Source organism: Berghia stephanieae, chromosome 5 (assembly GCF_034508935.2).
Source record: "Berghia stephanieae isolate SIO BIC M18660-M18661 chromosome 5, UCSD_Bste_1.3, whole genome shotgun sequence".
Taxonomy (NCBI): domain Eukaryota; kingdom Metazoa; phylum Mollusca; class Gastropoda; order Nudibranchia; family Aeolidiidae; genus Berghia; species Berghia stephanieae.
The window spans coordinates 330,924-345,923 of record NC_088364.1 but is presented as its reverse complement, the minus strand read 5'-3'; the positions used below and the strand labels follow the sequence as shown (position 1 = coordinate 345,923).

General features: G+C 35.9%; 2 protein-coding genes across 3 annotated transcripts in view; both read right to left on the bottom strand.

Moving 5' to 3' along the window:
• LOC144972201 (maternal embryonic leucine zipper kinase-like) overlaps positions 1-2,488 on the bottom strand; it is an 86,132-nt gene extending 83,644 nt beyond the window's left edge. Inside the window, exon 1 of one of the 2 annotated variants that reach the window (XM_078913217.1) lies at positions 2,367-2,488. Coding sequence is in view for 1 of the 2 variants with exons in the window: in XM_078913218.1 (XP_078769344.1) it covers position 2,369 (1 nt within the window). In the remaining variant the exon portion in view is untranslated. The remainder of the gene's footprint in view (positions 1-2,366) is intronic. The other variant, XM_078913218.1, reaches the window with a different exon arrangement.
• Positions 2,489-6,317: 3,829 nt separating this feature from the next.
• LOC144973826 (uncharacterized) lies at positions 6,318-12,267 on the bottom strand. The gene is made up of 2 exons (XM_078916720.1): positions 11,271-12,267; positions 6,318-8,146 (listed from the first exon to the last, which is right to left on the bottom strand). The coding sequence occupies exons 1-2, from the start codon at positions 12,265-12,267 to the stop codon at positions 6,318-6,320; spliced, it is 2,826 nt and encodes a 941-aa protein (XP_078772846.1).
• Between the last annotated feature and the right edge of the window lie 2,733 nt (positions 12,268-15,000).

The following is a 15,000-nucleotide window of genomic DNA, read 5'->3' as shown; positions in this document are numbered from 1 at the left end:
CAGATTCCAGTCTGAATTGCCACGGGAGTCTATTCAGATTCCAGTCTGAATTGCCACGGGAGTCTATTCAGATTCCAGTCTGAATTGCCACGGGAGTCTATTCAGATTCCAGTCTGAATTGCATCGGGAGTCTATTCAGATTCCAGTCTGAATTGCCACGGGAGTCTATTCAGACTCCAGTCTGAATTGCCACGGGAGTCTAGTCAGATTCCAGTCTGAATTGCCATTTAGTTTTTGAAAACTCAAAAAATTCCCTGTCTCAGAAAGAAGTAAAAAAAAATCTACAAAAAAGCCAATGTGGAATATTATAATAATAAATAATATTTTTTAAAATAATAATAATAATAATAATAATAATAATAATAATAATAATAATAATAATAATATAGAATTAAATTTAAATACAAAGCGAGGAACTGCTAGGAACTTGCAGGAAAACAGCCAATGATTTTAAAGATCCCGTTTTCTAAGTAAAATGAATCATTAGTTCTTACTTTTGAAAAAATATCAGACTAAACCTAATAATAACAACAGATCGGCCTGTTTTATGGTCATTAGCCACAAGTCCAGGCTGTAGACCTTACACTTAAACTTTACTCTGCAGTAGTACTGCGAATAGTGATTTCCTCTTTTGCAGCAGTACTGCGAATAGTAGATAGCTTTCGTATTCATGATTCGCAGTTGTTTGCGAATAGTAGACAGCTTTCGTATTCATGATTCGCAGTTGTATTGCGAATAGTAGATAGCTTTCGTATTCGTTATTCGCAGTTGTATTGCGAATAGTAGATAGCTTTCGTATTCATTATTCCCAGTAGTACAACAAATAGTAGATATAATTAATTTCAGTTATTTGCAGTAGTAGCTACTGCAAATGTGGGTTCGTTCTGTATCTTTGCAGTAGTAGCTTATGAGCCTAGAGCTTTATTATATAGAAGAATGGGCGCAAAATATAAATAAACTAATTAATATTATTATTTATTTTTTAAAATTATTATTATTTTACTTTTTTTAAAATTAATTTTTAAAAATTATTTCTATTATTATTATTTTGCATTTCGCTGATGATGTGTTTGTTGTTGTGCAGTGATGGTGATGGTGATGATGTAGTGGTAGTGATGATGACTATAAGGATAATGATGATGTAATGGTAGTGGCAGTTGCTGTAGTTTTGGTAACGATGTGGTAGCTGTGGTAGTGGTAGTAATGATGATGATGTGATGGTAGTGGTTGTAGTAGTGGCAGTGGTAGCGATGTTGACGAGGAGGATGATGATGATGTAAAGGTGGTGGTGGTCGCTATAGTTTTGAAAACGATGTGGGGGTTGCTGTGGTAGTAGTAATAATGATGTGGTGATGGCTGTAGAGGTAGTTTATTGATGACCAAGATACGAGTCATGAGAAATGGCAAGAGTGAGAGTGAGAGTGAGAGGGAGAGAGAGAGAGAGAGAGAGAGAGAGAGAGAGAGAGAGAGAGAGAGAGAGAGAGAGAGAGAGAGAGAAATTCCTGGAACTTTATAAAATATATTTACTAACTGGAAAAAATACAATAAGCGGGGACTTAACTATTCCCATTCATAAAGTAATCTAACAGACAAGCTGATTCACTGACAGATTTCGAGATGTGAACGAGTGATCAAGTCAGTGATTTTCATGGAGTGGATTGGGGTAACAAAAAGAAAATACGATCTTGTCAAGTTTCAGACTTGAAGGAAAAGCTGAAACGTTCAAAATCTCAATTCTCAGTCACACAAAATGTTTCAATCATCCCTCCTTTTCTTATTATCTTTCCTTCTCAAACTCTATTTTAATGAAACTGTTGTGACAAACACACTCTCAAAAGTCTCCTTCAACTTCAAACCCAAGCCATTCGACAAAATGCCATTTTGAACAGAAAATACAGTGTTGTGTACAGTGAGGGGACAAAGACTAATTTTCAGAGATCGGAGAGCGCTTCTACTACTGAGAATATCTAGACGTCTAGATAGTGATTATTATAATAATAATATGAATCCCTATTCGGTATTCGCAGTTAGAGAGATTACTGAACTGCGAATTCTATTTCTACCTTGTCTAGCTTTGAATGTAATTTGAAAATGGAGTGCAGAATTTTATCTCCTTAACTATAAACTAGAACATTAAAATCTAGAGTCTTAGTCTGCGTGTATGTCCATCAAATCTAAGAGGGGACAAAATGGTTTTGTCTTTGTTTTTGTGAACTAAAGTCGGTCTCTCCGCCACCCCTAAAAAGCAGACGTGAGCAGAGATGAGAGAAATTGACTGGGCTGACAAGAATCTTAACAACAGTATAGGGGTATTGCTTTAATGTAAAATAAATTATGTCTTCTTGTCTTATAGATAAAAAGCTCACCATAAAACAACTTTTTGTTGTTTAATCCACTCAAAAATGGATTGTAAACAATGTTAGTTCTATCAATAGAAGTGGAAGAGAGGAGGAGGAAGTCTCAAGTTTTGAAATCGAATTTACCACCTTTGAAAAATATGGCCAATCAAAAAGGAGATAGTCATTATGCCCGAAGATGTGATAGGCCTTGGCAACACCTATCATTTATTTATCTTTTTGTTTTGTTGCTTGTTTGCTTATAATTTTGTTTTGTTTATTATTTTTTTCAATTTATCCATTCTTTATATATATTTATTTCTTACAATAAAGCTATGAACTTCTATGTAGGTGCACTTCGATTTCGATCAACTTTTTAATATGCATTCATTTTCGCTGATCTTTGCCTTATCCTAATAAATGTTCAAACTTTCCATTTTTATGCAATCAACATTTCGATGTGATTTAAAGTTGTCAGCCAAAACAATTTAGCTTTATAACAATGTAATTCATGCTTGCAGTTTTTGTAGTGCTTGTGGTTTGTGGCGTATGGTTGATGCATATTATTTTCCCAAGCGTCCATTCTTTTAATACTACATCTTTATGGGGGAAAATGTAATAGGCACTTAGAGTACGTGCGCCATTTTTCTTTATTTTTATTACAAAACAGTTGAGATATGAGTTAGACATGCCAATTATTGTTTAGTCTATTGAAGCCCAAAACCCAAATGCTTCTCCTTCCTCCTCTTCCTCCTCCTCCTCCTCCTCCTCCTCCTCCTCCTCCTCCAACTACTACTACTACTACTACTACTACTACTACTACTACTACTACTACTACTACTATACTAATAATAATAATAATAATAATAAATAATAATAATAATAATAATAATGATAATAATAATAATAATAATAATAATAATAATAATAATATAATAATAATAATAAATAATAATAATAATAATAATAATAATAATAATAATAGTCACAAGGTGCGTTCGCAACTCGCAATGGATGCGAAGGCCGCTTATGACCTTAACGTGTGGAGAGGTAGACGTGGACGTTACAATCACCAACAGAACAACGTATCTGACAAGAGAGCCATAATTATTTATTTATAGTAAAAGAAAGGGGAACATCTCATGGTTATTGAGCAAAACAGAATAACATTGCATATATTGACAGGAAAAATCAAAAGTACATACAAGTAAAAAGTAGTAATGCAATATAAAATTCATGTAAGTTTTAACCAAAATAAACTATACTTCACCCAGGTTCCAACCGTTCCATTAATTCCCACTAATAATGAAATTATTAATTACATATAGGGTCAAAATAAACTGTTCATATTCCGAAAGGAGAATAAAATTAATCAACAAAATTGTTCACACAGGGTGCGGTGTTCCAGCCTGTTCAAATCCAAAATTGTTCCTAATAAAACACATAGATCGAGTGTTACTTCCTCATCTTTACAAACGTTACATTGTATTTTGTTCATATTTCTCAAAAATTATATTGTTCAAAAGGGTTCAAAACACATTTACCGGCGCTATGCCCTGGCCCCGACAAAATTACAAAGTTCAAAGATGCAAACGCATTTACTGGGCGCTATGTCCTAGCCCCGTCAGCTCTTCACTATATTAGAAGATAGATATAGATATATTAGTAAAAATGAAATTAACATAGACACAATGATAGCGTAAGTGATCAATTATTATTTACTTAAAAATAATTCATTTAACTAAGGTCACCGTCTCAATTTTAACACATTTAACTCATTGAATTAATTATTCAATAAAACATTAAAACTTTATATTATTCTAAACTTTAAGATAAGTGAAATAATTTTACGATATTAATCACTTAATCACTTGATGATTACTCAGCACATCAAAACAATATTATAAATTTATATAATCTCACCGAGCACAAATTACAAAAACACAATATCGCTTAGAGCCCATAACCGGGTACGATATACAAAATGCTGGCCATATTAGGCCCACTTCGGCTACAACACAGCCTAAAACACAATGCTGGCCAACACACAGGCCCAACACATATCGCCTGAGAGCCCATATTCGGGTGCGACATAAAATACTGGCCACTTTGGGCCTTTTCACTGTGGCTTCAACATAGCCAAACAGAATTCCAGCCAACACACAGGCTGTACAGGTCGTTCTTCTTCGACCTCAAATCGCAGACTGCCAGTTGAACATCGACCCAAGCCGAAACATAGGACAGGGTATCTAACGGTATCTCGGTTGATGCATACGATTGATGAGGGTGTCTTAACACTGATGGAACATGATAACCCTCCGTTCTTTCATTGCCTTCCAGTCTACACCACCCACGGCGAAAACAAGGGAGTCCCTATTCCAACACCCATCTTTCACTCATAAATCATTTAATTATATGGGTTTGATTCTACCCGAGACCTTGGTGGGTAGGACAACTATCTCCCTTTGTTACCTAGAAGGCATTTCTTTACATCACTCCCCACTGGAGGACAAAAATCCCAAATTTTTGATCAAAACTAAGAAATCCTGACCACTAAGGCAGCCGAGACAAAAAGTCTGGACCATGATTGTCCGAACCTTTCACAGACATCAACCGAAAACGATACTGGTGGAGCAACAGTGACCATCTCATCAGACGACCATTTTCTGACTTGGCTTTGTTGAGATACAACAAAGGAGCGTGGTCAGTCTCCACAATGAATTCTCTGCCCATAAGATAGCTGTTCAAACTTCTGACAGCCCACACAAGAGCTAAACACTCTTTTTTCAACAACTGAATACCGTTGTTCTCTCGGTAACAGTTTCCTACTGAGGTAAACAACTGGGTATTTACCATCATCATGTTCTTGCATAAGAACAGCACCAACGCCTGTGTCACTGGCATCTGTCGATACGATAAATGGTTTATCGAAATTCGGGAGCCGAAGAACTGGAGCCTGAGTGAGGACATTCTTGATATACTCGAATGCTCGGTCTTGAGGCTCTCCCCATTGAATTCGATTTGGCATCCCTTTCCTTGTGGCATCGGTCAGTGGACTGACTATCGCTGAGAAATTTGGAACATACCTCCGGTAAAATCCGGCTAATCCCAAAAAACTCCTCATCTGTTTCTTGTTTTCAGGTGGTCTAGCACCTTTGATAGCTTCCACTTTATCTATGGTCGGCTGCAATGTTCCACTTCCAATGCGATGCCCGAGGAACTCGACATCACTTAAACCAACTAAACATTTTGATGGTTTAGCTGTTAATTTAGCATCTCGTAGTCTTTGAAGAACTGACTCGATAGCATGAAGATGCTCTCGCCATGTCTCCGTATGAATGATAATGTCATCAATATAGTTCTTTACATGTGGTAGATCACCAACCACTTTCCTCATCATACGAGAAAATGCTGCAGGGGCGCACTGCAGTCCAAAAGGAAGAACGGTAAATTGCATCAATCCTAACTCGGTGGCAAATGCAGTCTTCTCTTTAGACTGTTCTGACAAGGGCAATTGCCAATATCCTTTTGTCAAATCAAATTTTGACACGTAATTACATGCGGTACCTATCTCTTGGAAGAGATCATCTAATCTTGGCATTGGTTCAGCATCAAACACTGAAATATTGTTCAGTGCTCTGAAGTCCACGCAATATCTATTGGTGCCGTCTTTCTTTTTCACCACCACAGATGGTGAACAGTAGGGCTGTTGGAGGGTTCCACAATGCCAGCCATTCTCTTGCACTTCCGCCTTGAGAGTGCTTCTCATTGCTTGAGGCACAGGATATGGTTTCTTCCGAATTGGGCAATTCGAAGATACCTTGATGTCATATGTATATTTATCCGTTCGTCCTGGGACATCTGTCAAGACATCCTTGAACGATGACAATAAATGTCGTAATTCACTTCTTTTCTCCCTGTCTAATTCTTCACATACGACCACGTGGTCTATAGATTCTGTTTGTTGAAGAGATGGCATTTCTAAATTCTTGAGAGTCCGCATGACATCTTCGCCATCGTCATCTTCATCGCAGCTGCCACGGCACATTGAAGAATTCCACTTCCGTTTATGTCCGCAGTGCTCCGGTCATAGTACCGTTTCAATAAATTTGCGTGGTACGTTTTCTTTGAAGTACCAGCTTGTATTACATAATTATTATGTCCAACTACACGTTGAACTTCAAATGGACCTTGCCATTTCAATTCAAGTTTGTTGTGCTTTGTCGGGAGCAACAACAACACTTTGTCACCTTCTTTGAAGTTGCGCATCTTGGCCTTTCTATCGAAATATGCCTTATGCCGTTTTGAGGCCCTCTTTAAATTTTCATGGGCCATATGGATAGTAGTCTCAAGTTTTTCTTTTAGGTCTACAACATATTGGTATGTTGTCTTGACCTCTTCGTCCTCAATAGACTCCGTCCACAACTCTCTGAGAATTGTCATCGGGCCTCGTACTGGGCGACCGAACAACAATTCAAAAGGGGAGAAGCCCAAGGACTCCTGTGGTGCTTCACGGTAGGCAAACAGGGCCGCATTGAGATATCGATCCCAATCTGACGGTCTCTCTGTAGCCAATCTCTTAAGCATCCCTTTGAGAGTGCCATTAAACTTCTCCACCAGCCCATTACACTGAGGGTGATATGGACTTGTGGTAAGTTGTTTCACAGACAGTAGTCTACAGACTTCTTTCATCAAATCTGAGGTGAACTGTGTACCTCTGTCACTTAATATCTCTTTTGGTATCCCCGTCCTACTGAAAATGTCGACGAGGCCTTCCGCAACTGTCGCGGTTTCTATGTTTTTCAAGGCTACAGCTTCCGGGTACCGTGTGCAGTAATCTACAACAGTTAGCATGTAGCGATTCCCTCTATTCGATGCAGGAATAATTGGTCCTACCAAATCTACCGCTACACGACTAAATGGTTCGTCTATCAGCGGAACTTCAGTCAGAGGCACTTTTGGGGTCATTCCTTTTGCCGTTGACCTTTGACATTGGTCACACGATCTACAGAAGCGGGTGACGTCATCCCAAATGTTGGGCCAGTAGAAATTACTGAGAATGCGCTCAGTCGTTTTCTTGGCAGCGAGATGTCCAGAGAGTATGGACTCATGAGCTAAACGCATCACTGTCTCTCGCAAATCTTTTGGGACCATGACTTGTCTAATCACGTCACCGTGCTCAATCTTTGGTGATTGAAAATATCGTACTAGAACCCCTCTATCATATTCAAACCAACTTTTATTATTGGCACCAGTCTTTTTCACTTCTTTCGTAACTGCTGCCTCTCTCGCACATTTCAATGTCTCGTCTTTGGTCTGTTTTTCTTTCAAAACAGCTGTACTAACACCTGTTTCCACTGAGGGGGCAGTGATCAATGGTTTCATCCTCTTTTCTTTTTGTGCCCTCGTCTGTGCTGCTTGAGCTGAGTGCTCACAATCATTTCTTATGAGATTCTCGTGGACTGAATCAGAGTGATCGTCATATTTTATTGGCGTTCCTGGGCATTTGACTCCTGGTATATTTCCCAAAATTACGTCATACAAAGGTGAGGCCATTTCTAGAGCCGTCACTCTTCCCTTGTAATATGGACAATCAAGCCACGCTTCAGTTAGTGGGGCACTCACAGTCTTCCCATCAGCTAGACTGACCTTCACTCTCTTTTCTTGTTCTTTCTTTTCTCTACTCACAAGGCCTTTTCTAATGACAACACAACTACTGCCACTGTCTCTCAACACTTTAACTCTTTGTCCATTTATCCAACCAATGGCGACCGGCATACCTGTCGTCTCTATCGCGTGTCCCGAACATGCTGCGGACACCGTAATTAATTGTCAAAATTCTTTATTTTCCCTCGGCGCTTGACGTTGAGAGTTAGTGTTGTTCATGATACCATTGTTAGCAACATGATGTTGTGCATTGTTACAACACGGCAGCGGTTCTGGAGTATTCATAGCCGCTACTCCAAAAGCAGTGGCGGTTCTAGCCTATTTACAGTGGTGGGGCAAAGATGATTCGGTCATATATATATATATATATATATATATATATATATATATATATATATATATATATATATATATATATATATTGATATTTTTTCTTTTTTAATTTTTTTTTTTTTTTTAATTTACGAGTATTTTTATTTATTTTTTTTGTATTTTTTTTTTTTTATTTATCTTTTTATTTTTTGAAAATTTATTTATGTATTTATTTTTTTATTTTTTTTTAAATTATTTTTTTTTTTCACCTTTAAAAAATAATATTTCAACCACAAATAATCACATTCACAATGAAATGACAATACCAGTAGATTTTAATTATTCCAAACGTAATAAAAAATGAATCACGAAAGAGAATACAACTAAAAAATAAAGCGACGAGACATAATGCGATAACACCTTGACAATACAAGTCAATTTCGTTCACTCGAAAAATTAAAGATTTGCTTTAATCCCTCAACGGCGAGATTAATATTTCTGTTACATTACTGGTTTTCAGTAGTATGTAGTAACCTTAAAGTTTTAATCGAGAAGCAACAACAGCGATATGACTCGAGTTTCATTCAGAGCTCAAATTGCATTTCACTGCTGTCTTGATGATTAGAATGATTGTGCCGGTGGTGGTAGTGGTTGGAATAGTGGTAGCGGTGGTGGTGGTGGTGGAGGAGGATGTAATTATGGTCGTGGTTTTGGAGGTGCTGTTGGTTAGAATGATAGTTGTGGAGAAGATGACGGAAATTTTATGATGATGTTGATATTGTTTTTATTGCTATTGTAGTACTTGTTGTTAATATTGTTGTTGTTGTTGTTAATGATGATGAAGATGATGATGATGATGATGATGATGATGATGATGATGATGATGATGATGATGATGATGATGATGATGATGATAATGATGATTATGATGACAACGACGATGTCGTCGACAATGATGGTTACCATACGATATTACAAAGTTTATTCAATCTTAGGCTTTCGACAATAAATCATACAATTTGATGACCACATACATGAAAGTGGGAAAAAAATGGTAAATGGAACCAAACAATAAACTGATAACATTAATAACCACAAAAAAAATACAACAATAGTAATACCACCAATACGTACAATAATAATAATAATAATAATAATAATAATAATATAATAATAATAATAATAATAATAATAATAATAATAATAATAATAATAATATAATAATAATAATAATAATAATAATATAATAATAATAATAACAACAATAACAATAATAATAATGATGATGATATAATAATAATAATAATAATATATAAATAATAATAATAATAATAATAATAATAATAAATAATAATAATAATAATAATAATAATAATAATAATAATACAACAATAATAATATTACCATCATCATTACTACCACCACCATCATTACTACTACCACCACCGCTACCACTATCACTACCACCATCACCATCATTATTACGTTTCCAATCATTTTTTCTCATTTTTAAAAATTTGATATCTATCAAAACAGACGAAATTCCGGTCATTTTTTTAAAGGGTAGTTAAAATATCTACGATTTTATTAGCCCTGAAAACTACGATTTTTATTTTCCTATTTCAAGTAGGCAGGTCTGCTATGACAAGTATTAGTTCCACAGTCAAAATAAGACAAACAAAAACAAAGTTTATTTAATCTTAAGCTTTCGCCAATAATTCACACAATACAATTAAGACAAAATAATGTACCAATTTCTCCTCATGCATTCATTAGACTATAACAATAACGACCGTGTTATCTTTACTCCTTACCCAACCAACCCCGAGCTTCCCGCCTCTTCATCGCAAACTATCTTATTATGTATGTATTAGCTTCAGGACGGGCAAGTACGGAATCTGCCCACCTTCCTTTAAACGTATTTATTTCCTCTATAACTTAGAATTCAACTCTCTCCTTTCTCAGAAGAGTATTTCTCGTATACTAATTCAATTGTTGAGAAAACCAAAATGGTGGTTGTATTTTATATATTTATTAAGTCTTTTGAATAAAAGTGTTTTGTTTTATTAGAGGGAATACAATAGAAAATTACATTGTTTTGCAAAAATATTTTGTCTGGCAATAAAAATGCAGCGGTAATTACTTTAAGAATTTAAAAAAAAAGAGAACTAACAAGTTAATTTGTTAAAAAACAAAACAACCCCCCCCCCCCCCAAAAAAAAAAAACAAAACAAAAAACAAGAACAACAACAAACAAATAAGAAAACAATTTAAATAAATGAGTTTTGAGAAGCACTAAAGAAAACGAGAAAAAAAAGAAAAGTTTAAATGGATAAACAAATATATAAAAACAACACAAATTAATACTAAATTGATATAAAATTAGTAAATTAATAAAATTAATTCAATACTGGAACATTCCCAAAGTCATTACATCAATGGTACCAGCACAAGTAAGGCAATAAATTAGAAAACGTTCGTTTGCCAAAATCTCTATTTAGTTCTCACTGGTTAATAAGGTGGGCTCATTTGAATTAGCCCGACCTAGTACTAGAGAGGCCAGACAGCAAAATTCGGAGTTAGTTCACCGTCAGGCGACGTGACGATGAGATGACGATGTGGGCGGAGTGGGGTGGTTAGGGGGGGGGGGTGATAAAAAAGAACAGGAGCGTATCCTGGTTTATGCATTACGGGATGCATGGTGATTCGCAATCTATCAAAAATACACACAAATTGATTTCAGTACGAAGTATCAAGTTTAAGTAGTAACTTTTGAAATTATCTTATTTAAATTTGATTATTTCAGACCTGGTAATACAGCATATAACTTGAAAAAAACAGGCTGGTATTTGCCCACCCTGCCCATTATTACCAGCCGTCCCTGTCCAAAAGTCTTCTTATCAGTATTCTCCATCCTTTTTCTTTCCCAGCACTGCTCAGTGGAGTGGTACCTACGACCACAGTATCCACATTTCGTGTCTCTTTGTATTGCAGAGATTTGTGGTCTGCTCTTACAATCCCTCTTCAAATGTCCAACTTTAAAACAGTTGTGGCATCTAATTACTGAAGTAGGTGGTTTCATGACAGGTTTGTGACCATCTTGCTGTTTGCTTGGAACCTTGTCGTTCTGATATGACACAGTTCTTGAGAAAGCGCCGGCAGTCCCGTGCGCTTCGACATATTTCTCTACAGTGTCGACTACTTCCATAGATGCATTTGGTTTCCTTTCCTTCAGGAAAACCACCAGCTCCTTGTTACAAACATTTACGAGCTGTTCTTTAACAATCAAGTCCAAGATGTCCTCAGGCCTTGTTCTATCCTTGCCGGACATAGTTATCCACTTTTCCAGATATGTGGATATACGGGTTCGAAACTGACCCATCCTTTCTCCTATTTCTGGTCTACTTTTACGGAAACGCTCTAAGAAGCCGTCTTCCGTTAAATTGTAGCGTTTCAATAACGCGCACTTTACATTATCATACTGGGTAGCGTCTACCTCGTCCAAGCGAGTGTACACGTCCAACGCATTGCCTCTAAGCAACGCCGACAAATGAATCGCCCAATCCTCTTCTCTCCATCGATTTACGGTTGCATATCTTTCAAACCTGAGTAGATAGCTATCTATCTGATCTTTCGATTCATCAAAATATGGCAGGCGAGGACTTTTAGCTCCACAACTGCCAGTCGAGGGTTCACTGTCAGTGGAGGAAGGGGTTCGAACCGGGACCACTGAATTTTCAATTTTTAGGCGCTCTAGTTCCAGCTGCCTTTCAACAAGAAGAGCGTGTTGTTTCGTTTGTTCTGCGACTGCATCACGCTCTTTCTCTTTCTCAAACCTCTCTCTCTGTTTTTCCTCTCTGTCCCGTTCCAACTTTTCTTCCACCCACACTCTCAGTTCGTCGCCATGTAAACCCAACTTTTCCCCACATTTTAACAACCGTTCCACATCCATAATGACAAAATATTTATCGCAACGTACTTAAAAAATCGATAGATTGAATAATATAAAAAGAGAAGGATCAGCTAAATGCAGATAAAAATCTACCCAGTATACCTATTGTCAAACAAACAATAGCAAAATCAGTAATAACAGCTGACGCTTCGTCAGTTCAAAAAGTTAAAACATCAAGCGATGACCACTACATTATACCAAAACAACATTATCTAGACTTTAATCAAATTAAAGTATTAAGGCCCTTCACACTGGCCTTTCATAGTTCGTGGTTCACTCGCTTTATGAACAAAACAATAAGTAGCGATACGCCGCGCGTACCCTACAACATCAGTGTAACCTCGTTACGCCTGAACAATTACGTGATATCATTTCACTCACCCAAACTATAGCTTTACATTACAGACAGTACATAGTCGTTAAATGATGAGAAGTAGCGCCTGAAATTAGATCTGACAGCCCAACCCCCTGATATGCATCAGTACAGGAAGCGACTCTAAATCCCCACAACAATAAGAGGCATTGACTTCTCAGACACGAAGGTGTCTGTTGATGTACAACGTCAGACTCAGACCACCAAACCACACAATAAGAAACCCTGCTCGCAGCGCCAATTCATGTCACAAGGTGCGTTCGCAACTCGCAATGGATGCGAAGGCCGCTTATGACCTTAACGTGTGGAGAGGTAGACGTGGACGTTACAATCACCAACAGAACAACGTATCTGACAAGAGAGCCATAATTATTTATTTATAGTAAAAGAAAGGGGAACATCTCATGGTTATTGAGCAAAACAGAATAACATTGCATATATTGACAGGAAAAATCAAAAGTACATACAAGTAAAAAGTAGTAATGCAATATAAAATTCATGTAAGTTTTAACCAAAATAAACTATACTTCACCCAGGTTCCAACCGTTCCATTAATTCCCACTAATAATGAAATTATTAATTACATATAGGGTCAAAATAAACTGTTCATATTCCGAAAGGAGAATAAAATTAATCAACAAAATTGTTCACACAGGGTGCGGTGTTCCAGCCTGTTCAAATCCAAAATTGTTACTAATAAAACACATAGATCGAGTGTTACTTCCTCATCTTTACAAACGTTACATTGTATTTTGTTCATATTTCTCAAAAATTATATTGTTCAAAAGGGTTCAAAACACATTTACCGGGCGCTATGTCCTGGCCCCGACAAAATTACAAAGTTCAAAGATGCAAACGCATTTACCGGGCGCTATGTCCTAGCCCCGTCAGCTCTTCACTATATTAGAAGATAGATATAGATATATTAGTAAAAATGAAATTAACATAGACACAATGATAGCGTAAGTGATCAATTATTATTTACTTAAAAATAATTCATTTAACTAAGGTCACCGTCTCAATTTTAACACATTTAACTCATTGAATTAATTATTCAATAAAACATTAAAACTTTATATTATTTTAAACTTTAAGATAAGTGAAATAATTTTACGATATTAATCACTTAATCACTTGATGATTACTCAGCACATCAAAACAATATTATAAATTTATATAATCTCACCGAGCACAAATTACAAAAACACAATATCGCTTAGAGCCCATAACCGGGTACGATATACAAAATGCTGGCCATATTAGGCCCACTTCGGCTACAATACAGCCTAAAACACAATGCTGGCCAACACACAGGCCCAACACATATCGCCTGAGAGCCCATATTCGGGTGCGACATAAAATACTGGCCACTTTGGGCCCTTTTCACTGTGGCTTCAACATAGCCAAACAGAATTCCAGCCAACACACAGGCTGTACAGGTCTCCCTTCTTCGACCTCAAATCGCAGACTGCCAGTTGAACATCGACCCAAGCCGAAACATAGGACAGGGTATCTAACGGTATCTCGGTTGATGCATAAGATTGATGAGGGTGTTTTAACACTGATGGAACATGATAACCCTCCGTTCTTTCATTGCCTTCAGTCTACACCACCCACGGCGAAAACAAGGGAGTCCCTATTCCAACACCCATCCTACACTCATAAATCATTTAATTATATGGGTTTGATTCTACCCGAGACCTTGGTGGGTAGGACAACTATCTCCCTTTGTTACCTAGAAGGCATTTCTTTACAAATAATAATAATAAGAATGATAATGATAATGATAATAATATTAATAATAATAATAATAATAATAATAATAATAATAATAATAATAATAATAATAATAATAATAATAATAATAATAATAATAATAATAATAATAATAATAATAATAATAATGTACTTTATTCATCCAAAAGGACATTTTTGTACAGACGTATAAAATGTCGACAATGATTCATACATAAACATATACGTAAATATAATGTGGTAAATTAAAATTTGGTAATAGGTATAGTGTAATAATATTGTAAGCTGTGAGAATAATTACATAGTATAAATTTCAAGAAACATACAGATTAAATATAAAAATACTGGCTAAAGTCATTTGATTACAAAGTAAAAAGATCTACATCGTCAACATAATTTATAAAGTATTTAATGGATTTTTTAATATTTGATTTTTTTTTTGTTCCTTTCCACTACTAAGCAATTATTAAACATTATTATTATTATTATTATTATTATTATTATTATTATTATATTATATTATTATTATTATTATTATTATTATTATTATTATTATTATTATTATTATTATTATTATATTATTTATTTTATTATCATCATCATCA